This window comes from Polyodon spathula, chromosome 8 (genome assembly GCF_017654505.1).
Source record: "Polyodon spathula isolate WHYD16114869_AA chromosome 8, ASM1765450v1, whole genome shotgun sequence".
NCBI lineage: Eukaryota > Metazoa > Chordata > Actinopteri > Acipenseriformes > Polyodontidae > Polyodon > Polyodon spathula.
The window spans coordinates 11,656,322-11,676,398 of record NC_054541.1 but is presented as its reverse complement, the minus strand read 5'-3'; the positions used below and the strand labels follow the sequence as shown (position 1 = coordinate 11,676,398).

Genomic DNA, 20,077 nt, shown 5'->3' with positions numbered 1-20,077 from the left:
ATTTGCTTTTTGGCAATCTTGGAAAAGGTTAAAGTAGTCCAGTCATACAAATCGCTTCAATTGATTTTTATATCAGCAGACTCCTGCTTTACTTAACTCCTATAGCTGCCTCAAGCCTGGCACCTTACAGCACGTGGTGGTTCCAGTGGCTTAGTTTAGTCAAGGTCTATTCATGCAGGCCAGTGTTCCAACCGAATACACAAAGAGCAAACAGCTCTATATCCAAGGAGAATCGGGACTCAACAAAGTGCTACTTAATGACAGGAATTACGTAGTGAACAGGTAAAGTAATCGATAAACTGAAGTGTCACAATTGTATCAATTTGGTACAACGATCTGGAACATTTAGTACATATACAGAAGCAAACAAAACAAAAAAATACGTTATTAAATAAAATATCCAGGCTGCAAAAAAAAAGTGTTCAAGTTCTACTCGTATGTTTTAATCCACAACTCAAAGTTTAAGCAGTGTCATATATCAGCACGGTCGTATCGTGTGTCAAAACATTGCATTCACACGTTTTCCAAGGAATCTACTATAAAAGCTATGGGTATACGAAAGCCGTTTTGGCCGGAATGAAACACTGACGACCTTACAGGCAGTACTGTGATTGCACAGCTTGTGCTGAGTTACTACAGGGAAGTGTTCCTCGCTGTTCATATGAATGCTGGCATGAGAATAAATGAGATGAAAGATAAGGAGAATCCTGGACCAGTTATCGGGACAGAGAACCGTGAACTAAACCACGGGGATCCAGATAGAGTAAGTTTTAGTTCTGAATTATTTTTGATATTCTGGGAGTTTTATTTAGTCGAAATTATTGATTGATATTGCTGTTTTTATTGTCTTATTGTAAAGTTACAAAACATATGTAAACTACACGTGCAGTGCTTCAGACAAGCGTATGGAAGGAAACACATAATAGTTCTATGCAACAACAAAGTTATATGACACACAATATAAAAACAACGTGTTTTATATGCTATACCACAGTCATGTTTTGGCAGTATTGTCGTTTTTTTTCCATATGGGCAGGAAACTAATTTACTGCATGATATTTTACAGATTTAAAACCTGCAAAAAATGCGCATTCTATAATCGTATAATCAAAGCATTTCATATTCTATAGTAACCCATATAATTGTGGAATATGAGAAAAGGAATCAGTTCCCGAAAACCACATAGCACACTGTTTTGTTACCGGTACATCTGTTTGCAGTTGGAAGTTTTTTTCCCTATAATGGAGTCCCTCAGATCCCTGGATTCCTTATTATACTCAAGTCGTCTGCTGCAGACGACAACATTCCTAATACGTTGTAAGGAAAACGTTTTATACTGCGGCCTGCAACAAATAACCGCAATCTGCTTGCTGTTACAGTAGTGGTAGTTATGACCACGTGTAAAATAATGAGCACATTGCCTTTTCAGTAAAGGATAATACCTGAGCTGCTTCTACACCTGTGGGACTGGTTTCTCATAACTTGCATGTTATTAAGCTGTGATATAGGCTGTTACCTATTACGAGATACGAACATATGTAACTAATAGAGTTGGGTTGGATTAAAGGGGAAAGCAGTCTCACCTCCCTCTCAGTACTTGTTTGAGGCTTCTGTTTTTTTTTTTTTTTGGCATCTTTAACTGGTTTCATGTTTGCTCATTAAAAATATATAGAAAAAGATACATGTATTATTCACATATACAGCATTTTATATAGACATGTATACAAAACACAACCAAAAATATTGTGAATAAAGGGCATGGTTGAATGGTTAACATTACCCACCCCCCATAGCTAAGAAGGAAGCAAAATATTATAAAAGGGGAACTACAGGACATGTTTCCAAATGCTTTCTAATTTAATACTGTGAAGGGACACAGGCTTAAAGAACACACTGATTAAAATGAAATTTAAACTGCAATTGATACAACTAGTGTTTGTGTGTCTGTTTTCAATACAAACATGTATCTTCTACATAGTTATCTAATCACATGTATTACACACACACACACACATATATATATCATGTGTGTATAGATTTGTTTAAATTAAGCATGCTTTATTTATTCTTTAATTTGTGAATGCCAATAAAGGGTCACATTTATAAAAATAAATAACTGTTTAGGTTACCACACCTTTAATATATGTGTGTGTATGCATATATATATATATATATATATATATATATATATATATATATATATATATATATATATATATATATATTGTTTTTTTAATAATCTCCTTTAGTATTTAATTAATTCTGTCAGATTTCACTTCATCAAATTGCCACATGGTACAGCAGGGTTTTACTTGTATCTTTGGTGAGGCTGCACCAGCATGACACTAAAATAGCCGTATCAAGTCAATACATTACATTGTAGGGCAAACTAAAAGACACATCTGTTAACTTGAAACTTAAGTCTCACTAGCCTTTAAAACAAGAAGCAAACAGCCCATCTTTAACTGGGCCCCTGTGTCTCAGCCAGGACTGTACAATCAGGCCCCCCTGATGTTTTGCATGGTCATTTTCCTAACACAGGGGTTACAGGATGCTGATTGAACTTTAGCACGTCTCCTTGCAGGTTTCCCCTTTGCAGAAAGGGGCCGGGAGGCTGCCTCTGTCCAGGAAACTCTGCTATGCGATCGGGGGAGCTCCGTATCAGATGACTGCCAATGCACTGGCCTTCTTCCTGCAGATTTTTCTGCTGGATGTGGTCCAGGTAAGTAAAGCACACTTCTGCCTGTGACCTTAAACAGAGTGATCGTCATGACTTGGAGAAAATGTACATGGTGTTTTGTTTTGTTTAAAAAAAAACCTAAGAAAAATAACACTTGTCAAGTGTAAATTGCAGTAAATGTCTGGTGATTGATTAGAACCAGCACTTAACAAAATGCCTACAACATTTATCATTATTCCTGATTCATTCCTAGAGATTAGATTGAACACATTTAACACCCTGTATCTCAGGAAATACTTGAGACACAGGCTTCAGATTCACAGTGTTATCTACACACACACACTGATGCACACACACACAGTGATGCACACAAACTGACGGACGCACCCACGCACACACACTGACCAGGTAGGCTGCTATCAGTAATGTGCCTCTGTTTGGTTTAGATGGAGGCTTTCTATGTGTCCATGATTCTGTTCATGGGCCGGGCCTGGGATGCTGTCACAGACCCTGTTGTTGGATACCTGGTGAGCAGAAGTGGGATGACTCGATATGGCAAGCTGATCCCGTGGTGAGTTGGGCAATATAAAAATGGAACACTTTAGCACCAGCATTAATTCTACTGAGCATGCCTCTGTTCTCACAACCCCACGGGGCCTTACACACGCTATACTGAGTATCTCCTTTATTCTTAGGCCGTTTGGGACGTAGATGTACTACAAGTGCACTGCTACAATGCCAGCGATCTCAAAGCCTAATTTTTTTATTAGTTGCTGTTGTGTTAAAGAGGGACAGTGGTGAGCACCCTGATTTATACTGAATACAATGAAGCTGGATGTCCATATAACTTTCCTGGGCTTCTGATTATGCACCCAGCAGCAGTCTAGCACAGTTTCATAAATATTACACTGTGTTTGATTCATCGAAAGGACTGAGCATCCCCTTTAAATGCCTCTCAAAGAGGAGAGGGTCCAGTATGGTGCTGTATTAAAGTGACATTAAAACAAGAAGCAGATCAGGGAAGGAAATTGTTGCATTTCCTTTCACAGATGCAGTAAGACTCCACAACTAATGAATGCTTTCCTGTTCCAACAATTGAACAACAAAATTGTACTGTAACGATGTACTGTATATATTTGAGTCAGAACATTGCTAATATTTGCTGCACCCCAAAGGGCAAAACATTAAAAAAAACTATCAGGGTCATGACATTAGGTGTATAAAATCCGGTTTTGGTTACAAATGAAAACCTGCTGATAATAGTATATTGTCTCATTGGCTACTATATATATTCTATGATGCCTCTATTATACAGTGTAAAGGACTGTTATAAGAGACAGCATTTCACACAGGTTGAGCTGCTCAGCATTGCTTTACAGTCTTCTTCCCAAGCTACACAAGATGACATCTCTTCTGCCAGTAAGAGACACCCTACACACAGCGGTGTTACCGTACGCCAGTCTTGTGCTGTTAGTGGTAAACGAGTCCTGTGCTGTGTTGCAGGATGGTGCTGTCCATGCCCTTTGCAGTCCTGACGTACTTCTTGCTGTGGTTCACCCCTGCTGACACCATGTCCCCTGCCTTTAGCTTCTCGTGGTACTTCATCACCTACTGCCTCTTCCAGACCTTCATCAGTGTAAGACCCTCAAACTACACTCAGCGCTTTGGTTTGCTACCAGACACAGAGGTGGAAATACGACTGCCAGTGCCTTGTATTATGAGCTACTGCTTTTAGTCTGTTTAGTATTGCACACCCAGGCTTGTGACCTTCACTGTGAGTGATTGACAGCTCATTGTCAAATCTTAGAGTGGCTCAAACTTCTGTACAGCAGGAGTCTTAATTCCACCCCACGTGAAAGCATCTAACATTACCCCAGTTGTTTTTTATCCTTCATCTCCCAGCCATTTTTTGAGAACTACAGTACAATGTAATCTCTCTGCAAAGCCTCTGGTGTTTTGGCACCAAAGTTTTATACAGACAGGCTGCATTAGTTGTTCTTTTCAAACAAAACATTACAGGGGTTTAAAGGAGCCATGTATATTGTTTTCATCTTTTGTTCCTCGCCTGGTTAACACCATTATGTTTTTTAAAAAAGAAAACTTAAGCCTTTGGAAGTTTGTTTTTCATTTTACAAAAAAAAAAAAAAAAAAAATGACAAACTTAGCCTGGTGGTAAATGCTTTGTAAATTTGGCACGAATGGCAAAATGAAAGAGGGTAATATATGCATTTTTGTTCCAGATTATTCTAAGAGGTTTTGTAGGGGCCAATACAGAATTAGTTATGCTCTTTTGATTCGCTAAACTCAGGCTGGCAAGACATGGCAATTTGCAGACTGCATACGACAAAAGAAAAAGGAATTTCGAAAAGACAATTCACAGTGTTTTGAATCCGGCTTTTCAGAAACTAAGTACATTTTTTTATTTTGGTTTGGAGCACTTTGGTAGCAGATGTGAAAGCTGTGGAGGGATTGGGCAGGAATTTCCTTTCTGGCAGAGGGAACAAGGGGTTCACTGTCACAAACATCTTGCTGTGTGAGCTGGAGGGCAGACCAACAAATGACAAACCCAGTCGGTAGACTGCAATTCAGCTCTTTTGCACACGTTGATTTAAGAACCAGAACAAACAAAACCAAATGTCTAAACAAACAAATGACACAATCAAAACCAGCACCCAATCTACGACTCTCAGTGTCTCGACAGGGCGCACATGCTGCTGCTCCAGTCTTCTCTCCCTTCTGCAGTGTCCTATTAACATGTCCTTGTTCTTTCTGATACAGTGTGGTGTCTTCTCCAAGTGGCTAACTGACGATCGATACCATGTGCCATGGGCCAGCCTGGCTCCAGGCTGCTCCTCCACTCCGGCGCCACCATCAGACATACTGTATTCTAATTTGCAGGGCCTCTGCACTGCCACAATCTTCAGAAAAAAAAGGGATGTGCTGATCTGTCTGTCTTCACAAACCTTTTATTACAGATTTGATTTGCTTATAATCTGACAAACTCTTGATTTTATACAAGTAGTTTTAACCTTCCGGGTGCTGTGTGTTTAATTACCCAATCAGGAGGACCCTCTGCATGCCCCTGTACTTGTTTCATTAAAGGGAGATAGCAGTCCTCTTATCACTTTAAATACTGACACACTGTGCTGGTAGCAGTCTTTCCATTTCCCTTTTTAAATTGACAGTGCGGAATGAGGCTGCTGTTTGGAAATGATTGTGACACTGTTGACCACAGTGGAATAAACTGTTCTTTAAAAAAAAAACAATCATCTCCTTATGCATCTTGTTTCCAAGGAAATGGCTGAGTGACACTGACACTGTGGGCGTAGCTCAGGGACCGATGCGTTCACAGTAGAGCAAAAAATAGACCAAAGCCACCCTCTGTAGCAGACCACTTTTAGGACAGCTGAAACATCCCTAAGCATGTCGAATTGCAGTGCAGCATAGCAAGGGCATGGTGAAAACATGTTAAAGCATGGTTGTGGATGGCAAAGCTCAGGTATGTATCATAAAACATGTCCAGAAGCACATTGGTGAAGCCCAGTAATTAATTTTCTTCTCTGAAAATGACCGTGAAAGTCCAGTCTACACTAAAGCAGTTGGAAGGTCATTTAACTTGTTTGTGTTTCAGAAAAGACTAGAGAAAAAGAACATGGTTGCAGCAGCACATGAGCCCTGGAATTAAATTCATTATAAAGTGGAAACTCGGCAAGTCTGTCAAGAAGACGTGTTGATTTGTTGTGTGATCCTGTGTCTGCAGTGCTACCACGTGCCTTATTCAGCTCTGAACATGTTCCTGGGAGGAGATCAGAGAGAGAGAGACTCAGCCACAGCATACAGTGAGTGAAGTGATTCGCAGCCAGTAGTAATATTATATATATATTTTTAAAACTACTGGAAAGCAATACTATGTGTTAGGTTGTGTTCTAATATTATGAATAATAATTACACATACAGGCATAGATTGGATTGCAGAACCAGTCCGATAACGGAACAAGATGTGGTCTGATTGCACAGCATGTTTATGGTGCAGATGCAAACACAGCTGTCAATATAGTGTTTCAGGGAGTGCAAACCACACCCAGCTCGGTCTTCGTGTCTAGTGAGTGCCATCTAGCTGCACGCTGTCCTAATGAAAGCTGCTCTTCATCAATGCAGGGATGGGGATGGAGGTGTTTGGGACCCTGGCAGGAGCCACTATCCAGGGCCAGATTGTGGGAGTGTACCACGCCAAGACGGTACATAGCTGCAGCATGCCGAAAAGCACAGAGCTCAACAGCACCTCGCCGCTTGCCGACACCCTCGCCAACACGGTCAGCTTCCCTCTGATCAGCCCTTCTGTGGGTCTGCACAGTTACATCACCATGCAGGACATGTGTGCACACTGTGCATTGACTGTGCCTTGCAGCATTGTCTGCAGTGGAACAGCCAGAGATTAGGAATGCAGCTGTTGGCATGTGGAATTGTGAACAGGTTGCTGCCATTCATGTCACTGTGCTTTCAGCAACTGCATTGCCAGTGAAGGTAATTAGCACACTGGTTCTGTCTTCTTCAAGGGGAATGTGAATCAACCATTTATCTAGAAGTGGAAGTGATGCGTACTGGTTTCAAGCTGGGACAGGAAACTTGAGAGCACACCCGTTGAATGTAGAATTAACAACAAAACAGCCCATAAGACAAAGCAGACTAATGCTTTCCCCTTCCACATGCTGTGGTTTTAATGAGGACGTTGATAAAGAGTAAACTTGTTCCTATTCGTTCATATTCCACTTTGCCTTTTTAAATGTATTTTAGCATGCTTTCAGTTCTATCGTTAGTTTTTTTTTTTTTTTTGGACATTTTCACTCACTGCCGTCCAGATGTTGCACTGTACATCATAACGACATTGCCAGCGGCTGTTTGACAAACTATTTAACCTTTGAATACTGTTTTCCAGAGAAGGGCCTATGCGACTGCGGCCACAGTCCTGTGTGGGCTTCAGATTGTCTGTTGTATAGTCATGTTCCTGGGAGTAAAAGAGCACCCAGGTAAGACAGATGGGGCCCCTGCAGTTCTCAGAGTTGAGGTTTAACAAGAACGATCTCAGTTTATGGCACTACCATAGCTATAATGTGTAATTCTTATGGCACTGAATTCTTAGATTGAATCCAGGCAACTGGCACAAAATACATTTATTTTAAACCCTATAGAAAAAGTTGAGTTTTAAAGAGTAAGTAGCGGGATTCCGAAAAATATAGCATTCTACTTCCCCACGTGATGCTACAACTGTTTAAATAACACACCTGTCATTTTTCTTTTCATTGTTAACATCCTGTGTTGTGGCTGTGTTACCTGTTTGACAAAGTGGGCAATAATCCTTATACTATCAGTGCACTAGAGTGGACATTCTGAAAAGAGCTTTGAAACAGACTTTAAAGTTCTAAGTGTAAAAACATAAACTAGACTAAAAACAGCTCGGGTTTAATGTGATTTTCAATTTGCTCCCCAGCGGTGTAGAGCCTCATGGAAGACCTTGGTGCTGTTAAAGTTTATACACACTGGAGTGCCATAGGTTTCATTTAATCCACGGCCACAAAATAAGATTGATCTAAACTCTATTTAAAAAGATGGTATTTGTGGCTGATATTCTCCATGCCTTCCCACAGCTCCGCTCAGCCCATTGGGCAGAATGAAGATGCCGTTCTTCTCTGGTCTGAAGTGCATAGTACAGCACACGCCATATGTCAGACTTGTTTTTGGGTTCCTGTTCTCATCGCTGGCTTTTCAGGCCAGTACACTAGTATTCCTTGTACACTTACCTTAACTGATAAATGAATAAGGTTTGATTTTTTTTCCCTGCTGCCGTGAAGGTATCATTTCATGAAGTAAGTAAGCAAGCAAGATTGGTAATAATACATTCACTAGATTTTATTTCTCACAACGGTAATCCAGTTATCATTTTAGGTCACAGTAAAACAAAACAAGATAAATGATCTGCAATATGTTTATTGTCCACCAGGACTAGTAATGTAAGTTTATTGTAATACATTAAGCGCATAGGCAAAGCTAGAATGCAGAGTGCCAAGAATGTAGCTTTTGAGATAAAATTATCTCTTGAGTGGAGAGTAGCTCTCAAAACAGATCCGGTACAATACAACTCTGAAACCAATTGAATGAACTTTCATCTCCATGAAGTGAAGCAACATGCCTGCGGTTCCATTAACATGCTCATTCAATCCATATACATACTGTACCTTTTCAAACTCACTGTTCTATTGGCACTAAAGGGTTGTGCTGTGTTACTGTTTTCAGCTGTCGCAGGGAAACCTTGCCTTGTTCTGCACTCATGCGGCTGGATTTGGGGCTTACCTTCAGCACCTTATCCTTACACTCCTGGTAGGTCCTCCTAGTGAAACTCGTGTTATCAAATCTCTCCTTCTCAACTGCAGCCCACCCCCGATACCCCCACCTATAGCGAACCTGTGGCACCACCATCATTTCCTCAACTCCCCCTGCCGTTCAGTCCCAGACTTCCTTTCCTTGAACTCCCCCTGCCGTTCAGTCCCAGACTTCCTTTCCTTGAACTCCCCCTGCCGTTCAGTCCCAGACTTCCTTTCCTTGAACTCCCCCTGCCGTTCAGTCCCAGACTTCCTTTCCTTGAACTCCCCCTGCCGTTCAGTCCCAGACTTCCTTTCCTTGAACTCCCCCTGCCGTTCAGTCCCAGACTTCCTTTCCTTGAACTCCCCCTGCCGTTCAGTCCCAGACTTCCTTTCCTTGAACTCCCCCTGCCGTTCAGTCCCAGACTTCCTTTCCTTGAACTCCCCCTGCCGTTCAGTCCCAGACTTCCTTTCCTTGAACTCCCCCTGCCGTTCAGTCCCAGACTTCCTTTCCTTGAACTCCCCCTGCCGTTCAGTCCCAGACTTCCTTTCCTTGAACTCCCCCTGCCGTTCAGTCCCAGACTTCCTTTCCTTGAACTCCCCCTGCCGTTCAGTCCCAGACTTCCTTTCCTTGAACTCCCCCTGCCGTTCAGTCCCAGACTTCCTTTCCTTGAACTCCCCCTGCCGTTCAGTCCCAGACTTCCTTTCCTTGAACTCCCCCTGCCGTTCAGTCCCAGACTTCCTTTCCTTGAACTCCCCCTGCCGTTCAGTCCCAGACTTCCTTTCCTTGAACTCCCCCTGCCGTTCAGTCCCAGACTTCCTTTCCTTGAACTCCCCCTGCCGTTCAGTCCCAGACTTCCTTTCCTTGAACTCCCCCTGCCGTTCAGTCCCAGACTTCCTTTCCTTGAACTCCCCCTGCCGTTCAGTCCCAGACTTCCTTTCCTTGAACTCCCCCTGCCGTTCAGTCCCAGACTTCCTTTCCTTGAACTCCCCCTGCCGTTCAGTCCCAGACTTCCTTTCCTTGAACTCCCCCTGCCGTTCAGTCCCAGACTTCCTTTCCTTGAACTCCCCCTGCCGTTCAGTCCCAGACTTCCTTTCCTTGAACTCCCCCTGCCGTTCAGTCCCAGACTTCCTTTCCTTGATCTCCCCCTGCCGTTCAGTCCCAGACTTCCTTTCCTTGAACTCCCCCTGCCGTTCAGTCCCAGACTTCCTTTCCTTGAACTCCCCCTGCCGTTCAGTCCCAGACTTCCTTTCCTTGAACTCCCCCTGTCGTTCAGTCCCAGACTTCCTTTCCTTGAACTCCCCCTGCCGTTCAGTCCCAGACTTCCTTTCCTTGAACTCCCCCTGCCTTTCAGTCCCAGACTTCCTTTCCTTGAACTCCCTCTGCCGTTCAGTCCCAGACTGCTCTTAATCAGAGGCTGTCAAGTGGACCAAACTGTTCTGGTGTTGTGGGCTGATGTCAGTTTGGGGTTAGGCGAAGATCAGCAAACTTACTTTGCTTGTGATCTGAACCTATTAGAAATGGCATGAGAGGCTTGATACACAGACTCGAAGGAACATACACAACAGTGTGGTGTAGGCAAATTATCTGCCTGATTTGAATGTGTGAAATATGGAAAGAGAGACACATGTCTCACATAGAAACTGCTCTTTATACTTGGAGAAATCCCTCCCTATGATATCTCTGAAGAAATACATATCCTTACCAAAAATGACCTCAACAAGTTGTTAAGTTTAAAGAAGTGTTAACCAGTGTTTGAAACGGATTGTTGCTGAATAGTTGCTCTGAGCTTCTGTAGGTCCATTAAATGCATTGCAGACTGAGGATTTTCAATTCACACTTGCATTCTCTTTTGTTACATTCGCCTGATGAAATAAACATCTATTTATATCTGTGTAGGTTGCGGCCACTCTGTCGATCCCCATGTGGCAGTTTCTACTTGTTAAGTTTGGAAAGAAGACCATGCTTTTTGTGGGCTTGTCAGTAAGTTTTTCAAAGATGTTTAGGTGTCATTCATTTACTTCACTGCTGTTAGTTGACCTTTGTCACAGTGTATTTGTTTATTCAACTGTCACATTTTCAAAACCATGCGTTGGTTTAATTTGAATGTTCGTCATCAGTAAACAAACTTATTTCCATTTGTTTATTCAACTAGTCACATTTTCAAAACCATGCGTTGGTTTAATTTGAATGTTCGTCATCAGTAAACAAACTTATTTCCATAGTTATATTTGAGGAAAATAGCAGAAGGAAGTAATATGCTTTGTCAATATTAAGAAGTGCCAAAGATAAGATTGCCTCACATCAAAAACACACCCTAACTTAGAGAAATGCAAACCAGCCTAAATTCATAATTAGACAGTGGGGTCTATATAAACAGCGATGCAGCGAAATACTGAACCGTTGCAAACACTTGCATGCACTGTTAGATGTGTGATTTTCTACCCGTGATGCACACTTTTTAATTATCAGTGACAGTATTTAAATTCACTGCCTTTTAAATCAATCAATTAGTATCTTCTATGAAATAACAATAAGTGATGATGCAGTACTATTTACTGTAAAATCCAATGTAAAACTTTTCAAACATACCAAACACTGCCCATTTACTAAGACAGCATGCTCTGCTGTCATACACTTATGATACAGGGTTCAAAAAGGGTTAAAAAAAATAAAGCGCTGACAGACACCCAAGAATAGTATACATGGCATTGAAATGCACTGTCGATAAATGGAATGGGAAGAGAGCATGCTGTGTGCACTATACCAAGGTCCTGATGGTTGCAACTCTATCTTTATAGCTTTCTGGACCAGGTTTTAGTCCATGGACAGTAGAATGGGTGCTCAGCCATTCTCACCGTTTTTTTTGTGATGTTTGCATAATTATCAACAAAGGAAAAATAATAGATTAATAACAATAAGAACCACTCTGAATTCTTCCTTTTTCTCTTAGTGTTTTATTCCAGCTCTGATCTCCTTGGCCTCATTCAAAAGCAGCCTGGCGCTGTTCTTCACCATGTCTGTGTTTGCTGGGAGCAGCTTGGCAGTTCTCTATCTACTACCATGGTGAGTTATTTCGCTTGCCATACATGCAATTTGCTGCTTCACTGAACAGCTGTATAAACAGAAGCCTGTGAGTTAGGGAATATCTGCCAAGGGCTTGAGCAGAGACTACAAGGGTGGATAGAGCCAGTGTACTGTGCTGCTCAGACTGTCTTTGTGCTGGTCCTTGTTTGTAGGTCCATGCTGCCTGACGTGGTGGATGATTTCAAAGTAAAGAACCCCTCCTACACCGACCTGGAGCCCATGTTCTACTCCTTCTACGTCTTCTTCAATAAACTTGGTGGTGGGGTGTCACTTGGAATTTCAGCCCTGAGTTTACAGTAAGTGGAGTTCCACCTTCCTGCTTGTTCCCTCCCCACCCTGAAGATTAACTTACCGTTGAAAAGCATCCATAGAAACCACGCTCAAGTGCCTTCATAAAGGTATTCTATTGACCATCTTGCAATCTACTCTGAAGACGTGGATCCCCAAAAACCACCTGTAGACACCACATCCAGGTTTGCAGGGGGCTAGGTTAAATTACAAATGCCTCATTTATTTTAAGACTACAAAGCAGTTTGAGTCATTACGGGCTGTGACTATTGTTGCTTTGCAAAGCCTGAAATAGTGTGATTTGCTATGCATTGGAAGCCTGTAGGACCATTCAAAAACCCTGTAGTTTCCTGTAGTATACTGTGTGCACACTGTGGTCGAATATAGCAAACTATAGTATTTTTTTCTGGGTTATCGGCACTGACTTGTATGTAACTCTTCGGTCTCTTTAAATGATCTAAAACAGAGGAAGATCTTAGTACTGCTGGTCTCAAGCTCAATAAGTCAGCCTGGCTTGGGGTAAACGCACCAGGGGATCTGCGTCTGAGTGCTCTGTGCTGTGCCTCAGTTTCGCAGGTTACAAGCCGGGTGCCTGCTCACACAAGCTGGCAGTGATCACCACTCTGAGGGTCCTGTTCGCTCCGGCCCCTGTGGTGCTGCTCCTCCTGGGCATGCTCATCTTCTACTTCTACCCCATCAACGAGGAGCGGAGGAGAGAGATCAAGAGAGAGCTGGACAAGATACACAGGTAAGATGGGGGGCCTCAGCCCTTAAACACGTTTACTGTGCTATATCTTCACAGTCATTGTGCTTTTCCATGGTTAGCTGTATTTTTTTTTTGGTGTATTTTTGTGTTTTATCATGTTTTAACTCTTGGCCCTTTTATGAGGGGCATCAAGTTGGAGAACACCAAGGGCTGGTTTCAGATACCCTGATAAGGAGTTAAAACATAGAAGAAACTCAATCAAGTAGAAAACGCTTTTGGTTAGCGCCTTCATCGGTGTGCTGATTATATGGCATTGATTCATATTGATTTTGCTGTTTATTTTTCCGATTTGATTAAAAAGGAGTGTAAAAGTAGTTTTTAAAAAACAACCCCTTTTTACATGGAATGCATGGGGATGCTTTGCTGCAATATCTCTCTCCCTTTCTGTTCAGGGAAGAGAAGGAAACCATGGAAGATGTGAACGATGCTTTGTAGCTGTGCTTTTACAATCTGCTGCCAAACGGAAACCAAGCCGGTGCTACTGTACTGCCATGTGCACTCAGAGGACTTCCAAAAATTGAAATTGAAATTGAATGATCAGTCATTGTTATGTTATATAATTTTTTTTTTGTTTACTAAAACTGTTTGATATACAGTGACCCAGTGGTAAAGTCACGGTGACATCTCGTTGTTTCTTTTTTAAACTGGTATTGCGTGGTTCAGGTATATTGTAATAAACTCTCACCACAATGACGAGGGCCTGGAAATACATCTCCGTCTAATATATGAAGCAGGCAGGTCTTTGTAAAACAAAAGCTCTTTTATATTCCTCATTCCATGGAAGAACAGAAGAGTAAAGATTCTGTGTTGAACAGGTTATCTCTTATTTATCTTCACTGACAGTAGGAAACCTAGACGGTATACTGTCTTATTTTGTATGCTTGCAAATTATTATTATTAATTTTAATAATTGTGTTTTTCTATATATTGTATTTAACGCTGTAAATCTATATACAATAACAGTTCAAACCCTTTTGTCTTTTTGTGTTAACGTGCGTTCAGTGTTCACTGAAGAACACAGCTGACTGTAAATTACGTCTTCGGCCTGAAGGAGGCGACAATTAATGTCTTATTCTTATTTCCTATCCAAATAGCTTTTCCATGCATGCAGTAATTAATAATAACGCATGAACGGGCTGATGGAATGCAATTAGGCGTGACTAGAATAAATAGGATTATTAGACCTACGTGCATGGGTCATATTTAATAAATAACACTCCACATGCATTGCATAGCGAATTGTGTAGTGCAACTGTTGCAAATGCAACCTTTTGCAATTAGGATTGAGGACATTACGGCAGATATGATCAGTGTTCTAGAAGCCAAAAACAACACGAGAACTTAATAACCGAATGTGTACTATATAACAACAGCGCCACCTAGTGATTAGTGCAGTCAAATTTATTTTCCTAAATCTCAGACCATACTCCTGTTTTAACATGCACTGTTGCAGAAATGTTGTCATCGACACCACCATCATCATCATCATCATAATAATAACAGAATTACAGTTCATACATTTCTATAAAGCGCTTGCAGGATTTGAAACTAGTAACGCGGTTGCACATTCAGATATATTGACAACATGCATTATTACAAATAAAACGATGTTGGGGGCGCGCGTCGCACCAAATAGGAATGAAATAACAGATCTGCGTGTCGCCGGATGGGGACAAATGTCTGCTCCCATGCGGGCTTCAGTGGTCGAGGAGCGAAGAGGCGGCGCGCCGTGTCGTCCCCGTCACGTGTGCGCGCACGGCTCTAGCAGCAGCCAGGAAGGGTGGGAGCAGCGCTCGGATTGTGCAGTTCAGAGGGACAAAATGGGAGTCGAGCTTGAGACTATCACCCCCGGAGACGGTACAAATCATCTGTTTCTTATCGAGCAACCTTATATTCCGTTTGTTTCTGAGTAAATTATAGCCACTGACCTGTGCTTCTTGCAGGAAGGACCTTCCCGAAGAAAGGACAGACCTGTGTGGTGCATTATGTCGGTGAGTCTGGCGTTCATATGTTTTGTAGGCCTCGTGGCACGGTAACGACAAAAAAGAGAAAGCTCGTTGTATTATTAGTGAAATCTTTCTTGAATCGGCTTCACATTCACTGTGAGAAGAATGAGACTTTGTAGACTTTACGAGGGTCTAGGGGTGATTTTTTTTCCTCGTAGTTGCTTTTCTTCCTATCAACCCATTTTTAATATCTAGAAGGAAAAAAAAGACAGAAGCAGGTTCAGGGATTTCAAACCTGAAATATTTCTTTGGATTTGAACAGATCAGCTGCTTTGTAGAATGCGTGCAAATAAACGGGCTTTGGCTGATCCATTTATATTGATGTGTAAAACGTTGTATTCTGTGCGGACCTTGTAGTAAATGTAGGATGAAAGGGTTCCATTCAAGTCTCCTTTTCAGGCGCTGTTGTGTTAATTATACAGTAGTATGCACAGAGCAGAAATCTGCCGCAGAATGGGTTTCTAGGTCACTGTAGCGATGCAAACCAATAACTGCTTCATTCTCAAAAAATGGTCGTATTTGAGACCTTTTGTGTAACATTAGTTAAATTGGATGTTTTTGCTAATACAAATGTGATTTCTACAGCAAATGCATATTTTTCTCAACGTCCACAACACGATGCAATGCATATTAGAGCACACCCAAGACAGAGCGTGCTTTAGCGGCCATTCCACAGAGCCATTGCTGTTGTGGGGTAAAGTGTAACTAGTCCAAATTAATGTACTTTTCACATCGTTTCTGAGATACCCCATTTACACTACTGTACAGCCTAGGAAGCAGGATAATTAAACAAAACCTTTTGTGTGGTTTCACTATAGCCTGCAACAACTGCATGTTTTCCACCCAGGACCTTCGAAAGAGAACACCCTTTCCACTGTCCTGATAAAGACGGCGGAGTCCTCCTGTACTGCGTTTCATTTGCTTGATTTACATAGAAATGGAAAAAGCTAATGCTTTGGAAAGCTTTCCTGCAGTGCTGTCCAGGAAATCCCTCAGGGTGGACTCTAAAGGAAGGATACTGCCTCCACTCTTTCCAATCTCCACTCTAAAAGGGGTTGGTTCAGTCCGTCATGTAAAATTGAGGGCAGAAATATACTTTCATTGTATCAAGTGTATTAGACCAGGCGTCTCCTTTCTGCTCAGAACACTGTAAACTCTTTCTCAGTCTGACTGCTCCGTTCGTGTGTGTAGTGTGATGGTGAATGCAGTTGTATGCTCTGCTCTTTGTTCTAGGCTCATTGACAAATGGAAAGCAGTTTGATTCGTCTCGTGACAGAGACAAGCCCTTCAAATTCAAGATTGGTAGCCAGGAAGTGATTAGAGGATGGGAGGATGGAGTTGCCCAGGTGTACATCTTACTTTCTCTCTCTCCTTTTATTTCAGAATTATTAATTGCCAGTAAATTCTCCATTTAAAACCTGTATTTCCACCCACATAAATACCTATGGCTTAACATTTGATAACCAAAATGAATATTATGTGTTACATCTTGTGTGCTTTAATATAAGTTATTCAGTGTAATTTCCTATGATTTCTATGATCAACCACCTGCAGTTTATTTTATCTCTCTCTCTCTCTCTCTCTCTCTCTCTCTCATATATATAAATTAACTACTTCAGGGGATAGAGGTATAGAGATAGATAGAGAGATCTCTCTATATAGAGATAGATAAATAAATATTGTGTGTGTGTGTATATATATAATTTATTTATCTATCTCTATATAGAGAGAGAGCTCTCTCTATACCTCTATCCCCTGAAGTAGTTAATTATATCCTTTTACCTATTAAACCTGGAGTGTAATGGCCATCCAGGACCGTGATTGTACACCATGAACTAAGGCCCCCCCCATACACTCACACACACATGCACATCTTCAAAATGGGCACTGTAGCACACAGCTCTACTATGCTGTCAAATTCACTTTCTAAATACTTGGATGGTGGTAAAATCTTATTAGTGCAAATTACTGCATAAGAGATCCTCTTAAATGGGTGAATGTGTTTCCTCCCCTTGACGGTATCCACTAATAGGATTTCAGACTTGTTATAATTTGATTAAATGCTTCCCTCTTCCAGAATTCATCTTCCACATTTTCTCCAGTATAGATTGTGCGTTATTTTTTACATGGTTTTTGTTACTGTGAAGATTTCTCACCTGCGAGGTCAGCTGTGTTTTCTTCTCTGTGGTAGAGGTTTTCCTTTTCCACTTTTGTACAATATCTGGTAGTAAATAACACCAGTATTTGTGTTCTGTTTTTTCTTGCTCCTGTTGTACAGATGAGTGTTGGTCAGAGAGCGAAGCTGACATGCTCACCTGATTTTGCCTACGGGTCTAAGGGCCATCCAGGTATCATCCCACCCGACGCCACTTTGATCTTCGATGTGGAGCTCATAAGGCTGGAATGAAGCAGTATATTTTTTTGTAAGGAATGATTGTAGTTTATCTTCAGTGATTAACCATGTACACATTCATCCTACCAGTGTTAAGTGGATATGTTGAATAAAAGACACAGCCTGGAACTAAAGAAAGGAGTCAAATGAGTTTAAAAATGGAAAGCATTTTATAACCTGGAAATATTTGGAAAGGCTGCTGCAAAAGAATAATATTTTCCTTTTTTTTTTTTTCTTCAGGTTTCCTCTTACGACAAGAACACAAGTGAAAGCTAGGAGCGTGTGCACTTGAATATCAGGGGCTTGTCGTATAGCTCCACCTCGGTCACTACTTATCCATATAGAGTCTGTGTATTGGTGACTGCTTTTCTCACACACCCTTCCTTTTAAACTATGGGCCATAACCTTAAAAACCTCAAGTTCTTAATCTTGAATTTTAATTGTGCTTTTTTTCTGCTTTGTGTAGAATCTGTTGTGCATGATCAAGCATTCTAACAATATACCAATGAACACCAGCAAATGAAACTGGATGAGTACAGTAGTGATGTGTGGTACCGCCTGTGCCAGACCATAGAACTTTTTGCAATCTTTGTATTGCTGACTTCTTTATATTTAAAGCTAAAGCAGACAGTCTTAAACATTGCTGTCAGCATTAAAAACAGGGAATAATATACCTGCTCTCCATTCCAGTTTTGGAAGTTATGTATGAAAACAGTGTAAGATTTGGCACAGTTAGTAAATGCATCCCAGTCCGTTGTTTGCATTCTGAACCAGCTTGTCAGTTTGGTTAGCTGTGGGAGTGCAGGTACCTTGTCCCCATTGTTTTTTATTGTGAGTGTGTGGAGACCTGTATTCTACTGTATTCACCTCATCACTTCATAACTACAATGATTTTGAATGGCTGTGTAGGAATTCAATTTCTGTACTCTTCTATAGGGTCTCAATACAGAAAGGCTATTTTTTTCCCCCCTCAAGTTGGGCTGTAGTCATAAAGCCACAATTGAGAGAACAATACTGGAAGACCTTGCTGGGGAGGGTATGTTAAGTTGTAGTTTTCTTATGCGGTGCCTAAACATGTGGAACCTTGCCATTGTATTTTTTTCAGATGTCAACTATATATAAAAAAATACTATATATTATATGTAGACCATGTTAGGCTGAGCAGTTTTAAAATTTTTACAACTGATAGATGTTACCAGTAATCTCCCACACTCTTAATCTTTTTGTGGGGCCTCAGAGGCGTCCTTTGTAACTAATTAAAGGTGCTGATTTAACAAATGACTAAAATAAGATGCTGGTCATCACAACTGTCAGTGTATCCTGTCCTGTACTGTACTGTGTATCTGCTGTGTGCTGAATAGGCAAGAAAACCAATGAGTCCAATTCTGCTGTTGCAATAAAGTGCTTTCTACTAGCTTTGGGGGAAAAAAAAAAAAAGAAGTGTGGTATTTATTTTTTTCAACCAAAAAAAAAAATGCAGAATATGTTTTAATAGTTTATACGCTCTGAAGTTAAAATGTTGAACTTCTGAATTGTGTCCTGTAAACTGAATTTTTTAGCGACACCGTTTCCATCTACATTTGACAGAAAATGCCATTGAACTAAAGCAGTGGTTTACAACCCCGGCCCTCAAGTATAGCTGTGTCTGCTGTTTTCATTCCATCTGAGCTCTCTGTTACTTAACTAGAGCCTGCACTGAACTGATCATTTGCTTAATTAGACCTTTTTAATTGTTCTCAGCTCCTAACGAGTTGCATATTTCAAGTTACATGATTTTTACAGTTAACTTGAAATCTCCAACTCTTTAAGAGCTGAAAACAATTAAGCCTAATTGGTCTAATTGTTATTTCAATGAAGGCTCTAGTTAAGCAACTGAGAGCTGAGTTGGATTGAAAACCAGCACACATGGGTACTAAAGTGAAGTTTTTTTTTCTTCAATGGGTTTTCTTTCCAACACTAAATGATCTGGGCCAGAAGCTCTCAATGGTTTATTTATTTTTTTCCAATTAAACCTGGACTGGAATTGGGCACCCCCTGGTCTAGACAGGGGTAGGCATCTATGTTAAGACCCAGTCTTTTGATCCAACCCTGGTGTCATTGTTTAATTGAACTACTTCAACATACATCCAGGGGCTAGTTTACACTCTTTCATTTGACCCCCGTTAAACATCAGTGGCTGTACAACTATAACTGAGCACCCATGGGCATGTAAAGTACAGTCCTTTACATGTTTAACACATAGAAGGCAATTCGCAAATGATTTACCAAGCGTTTTTTAAGACATAACGCCAGCCAAGAATGGATAGGAGTACAGTTAATAATATGGATCTATATAATAAATATGCAACAATGTGACCAGTACCAGACTGCTATTGTAAGCCGTGGGTTTTCTTTCCAACATTACCGAATAGCTAATTAAATTAACATCAAAGGACACTACAGTTGGCATATTGTGTTACTGCTGAAGCAATTTAGCACGGAGCGCTTGGATTTGAGGTTCA

General features: G+C 41.1%; 2 protein-coding genes across 3 annotated transcripts; both read left to right on the top strand.

Annotated features, from left to right (window-relative positions):
* Positions 1-58: 58 nt before the first annotated feature.
* LOC121319389 (sodium-dependent lysophosphatidylcholine symporter 1-like) lies at positions 59-14,147 on the top strand. 2 transcript variants are annotated; one of them, XM_041256785.1, is made up of 14 exons: positions 59-763; positions 2,585-2,722; positions 3,127-3,251; positions 4,184-4,316; positions 6,441-6,519; positions 6,839-6,918; positions 7,617-7,707; positions 8,326-8,447; positions 8,972-9,055; positions 10,937-11,020; positions 11,991-12,103; positions 12,277-12,420; positions 12,981-13,160; positions 13,571-14,147. In XM_041256785.1, the coding sequence occupies exons 1-14, from the start codon at positions 662-664 to the stop codon at positions 13,611-13,613; spliced, it is 1,518 nt and encodes a 505-aa protein (XP_041112719.1). In that variant the 5' UTR covers positions 59-661; the 3' UTR covers positions 13,614-14,147. The 2 variants fall into 2 exon arrangements, with proteins under 2 accessions (XP_041112719.1, XP_041112718.1); XM_041256784.1 differs by having other exon boundaries at positions 61-763; positions 6,839-6,993.
* Positions 14,148-14,839: 692 nt separating this feature from the next.
* Positions 14,840-18,444, top strand: LOC121319391 (peptidyl-prolyl cis-trans isomerase FKBP1A-like). Its single transcript, XM_041256789.1, has 5 exons — positions 14,840-15,035; positions 15,122-15,169; positions 16,418-16,530; positions 17,463-17,607; positions 17,817-18,444. The coding sequence occupies exons 1-4, from the start codon at positions 14,855-14,857 to the stop codon at positions 17,589-17,591; spliced, it is 471 nt and encodes a 156-aa protein (XP_041112723.1). The 5' UTR covers positions 14,840-14,854; the 3' UTR covers positions 17,592-17,607; positions 17,817-18,444.
* Positions 18,445-20,077: the final 1,633 nt, after the last annotated feature.

What these genes read in the sequence shown, in the direction of transcription:
- LOC121319389 (XM_041256784.1), top strand. Translation starts at nt 662, where the DNA reads ATGAATGCTGGCATGAGAATAAATGAGATGAAAGATAAGGAGAATCCT. An exon ending in ACCACGGGGATCCAGATAGA is followed by an intron (nt 764 to 2,584) that starts GTAAGTTTTAGT and finishes GTCTCCTTGCAG; the next exon opens with GTTTCCCCTTTGCAGAAAGG. An exon ending in TGCTTTTTGTGGGCTTGTCA is followed by an intron (nt 11,021 to 11,990) that starts GTAAGTTTTTCA and finishes TTTTTCTCTTAG; the next exon opens with TGTTTTATTCCAGCTCTGAT.
- LOC121319391 (XM_041256789.1), top strand. Translation starts at nt 14,855, where the DNA reads ATGTCTGCTCCCATGCGGGCTTCAGTGGTCGAGGAGCGAAGAGGCGGC. An exon ending in GACTATCACCCCCGGAGACG is followed by an intron (nt 15,036 to 15,121) that starts GTACAAATCATC and finishes TGCTTCTTGCAG; the next exon opens with GAAGGACCTTCCCGAAGAAA. An exon ending in GGGAGGATGGAGTTGCCCAG is followed by an intron (nt 16,531 to 17,462) that starts GTGTACATCTTA and finishes CCTGTTGTACAG; the next exon opens with ATGAGTGTTGGTCAGAGAGC.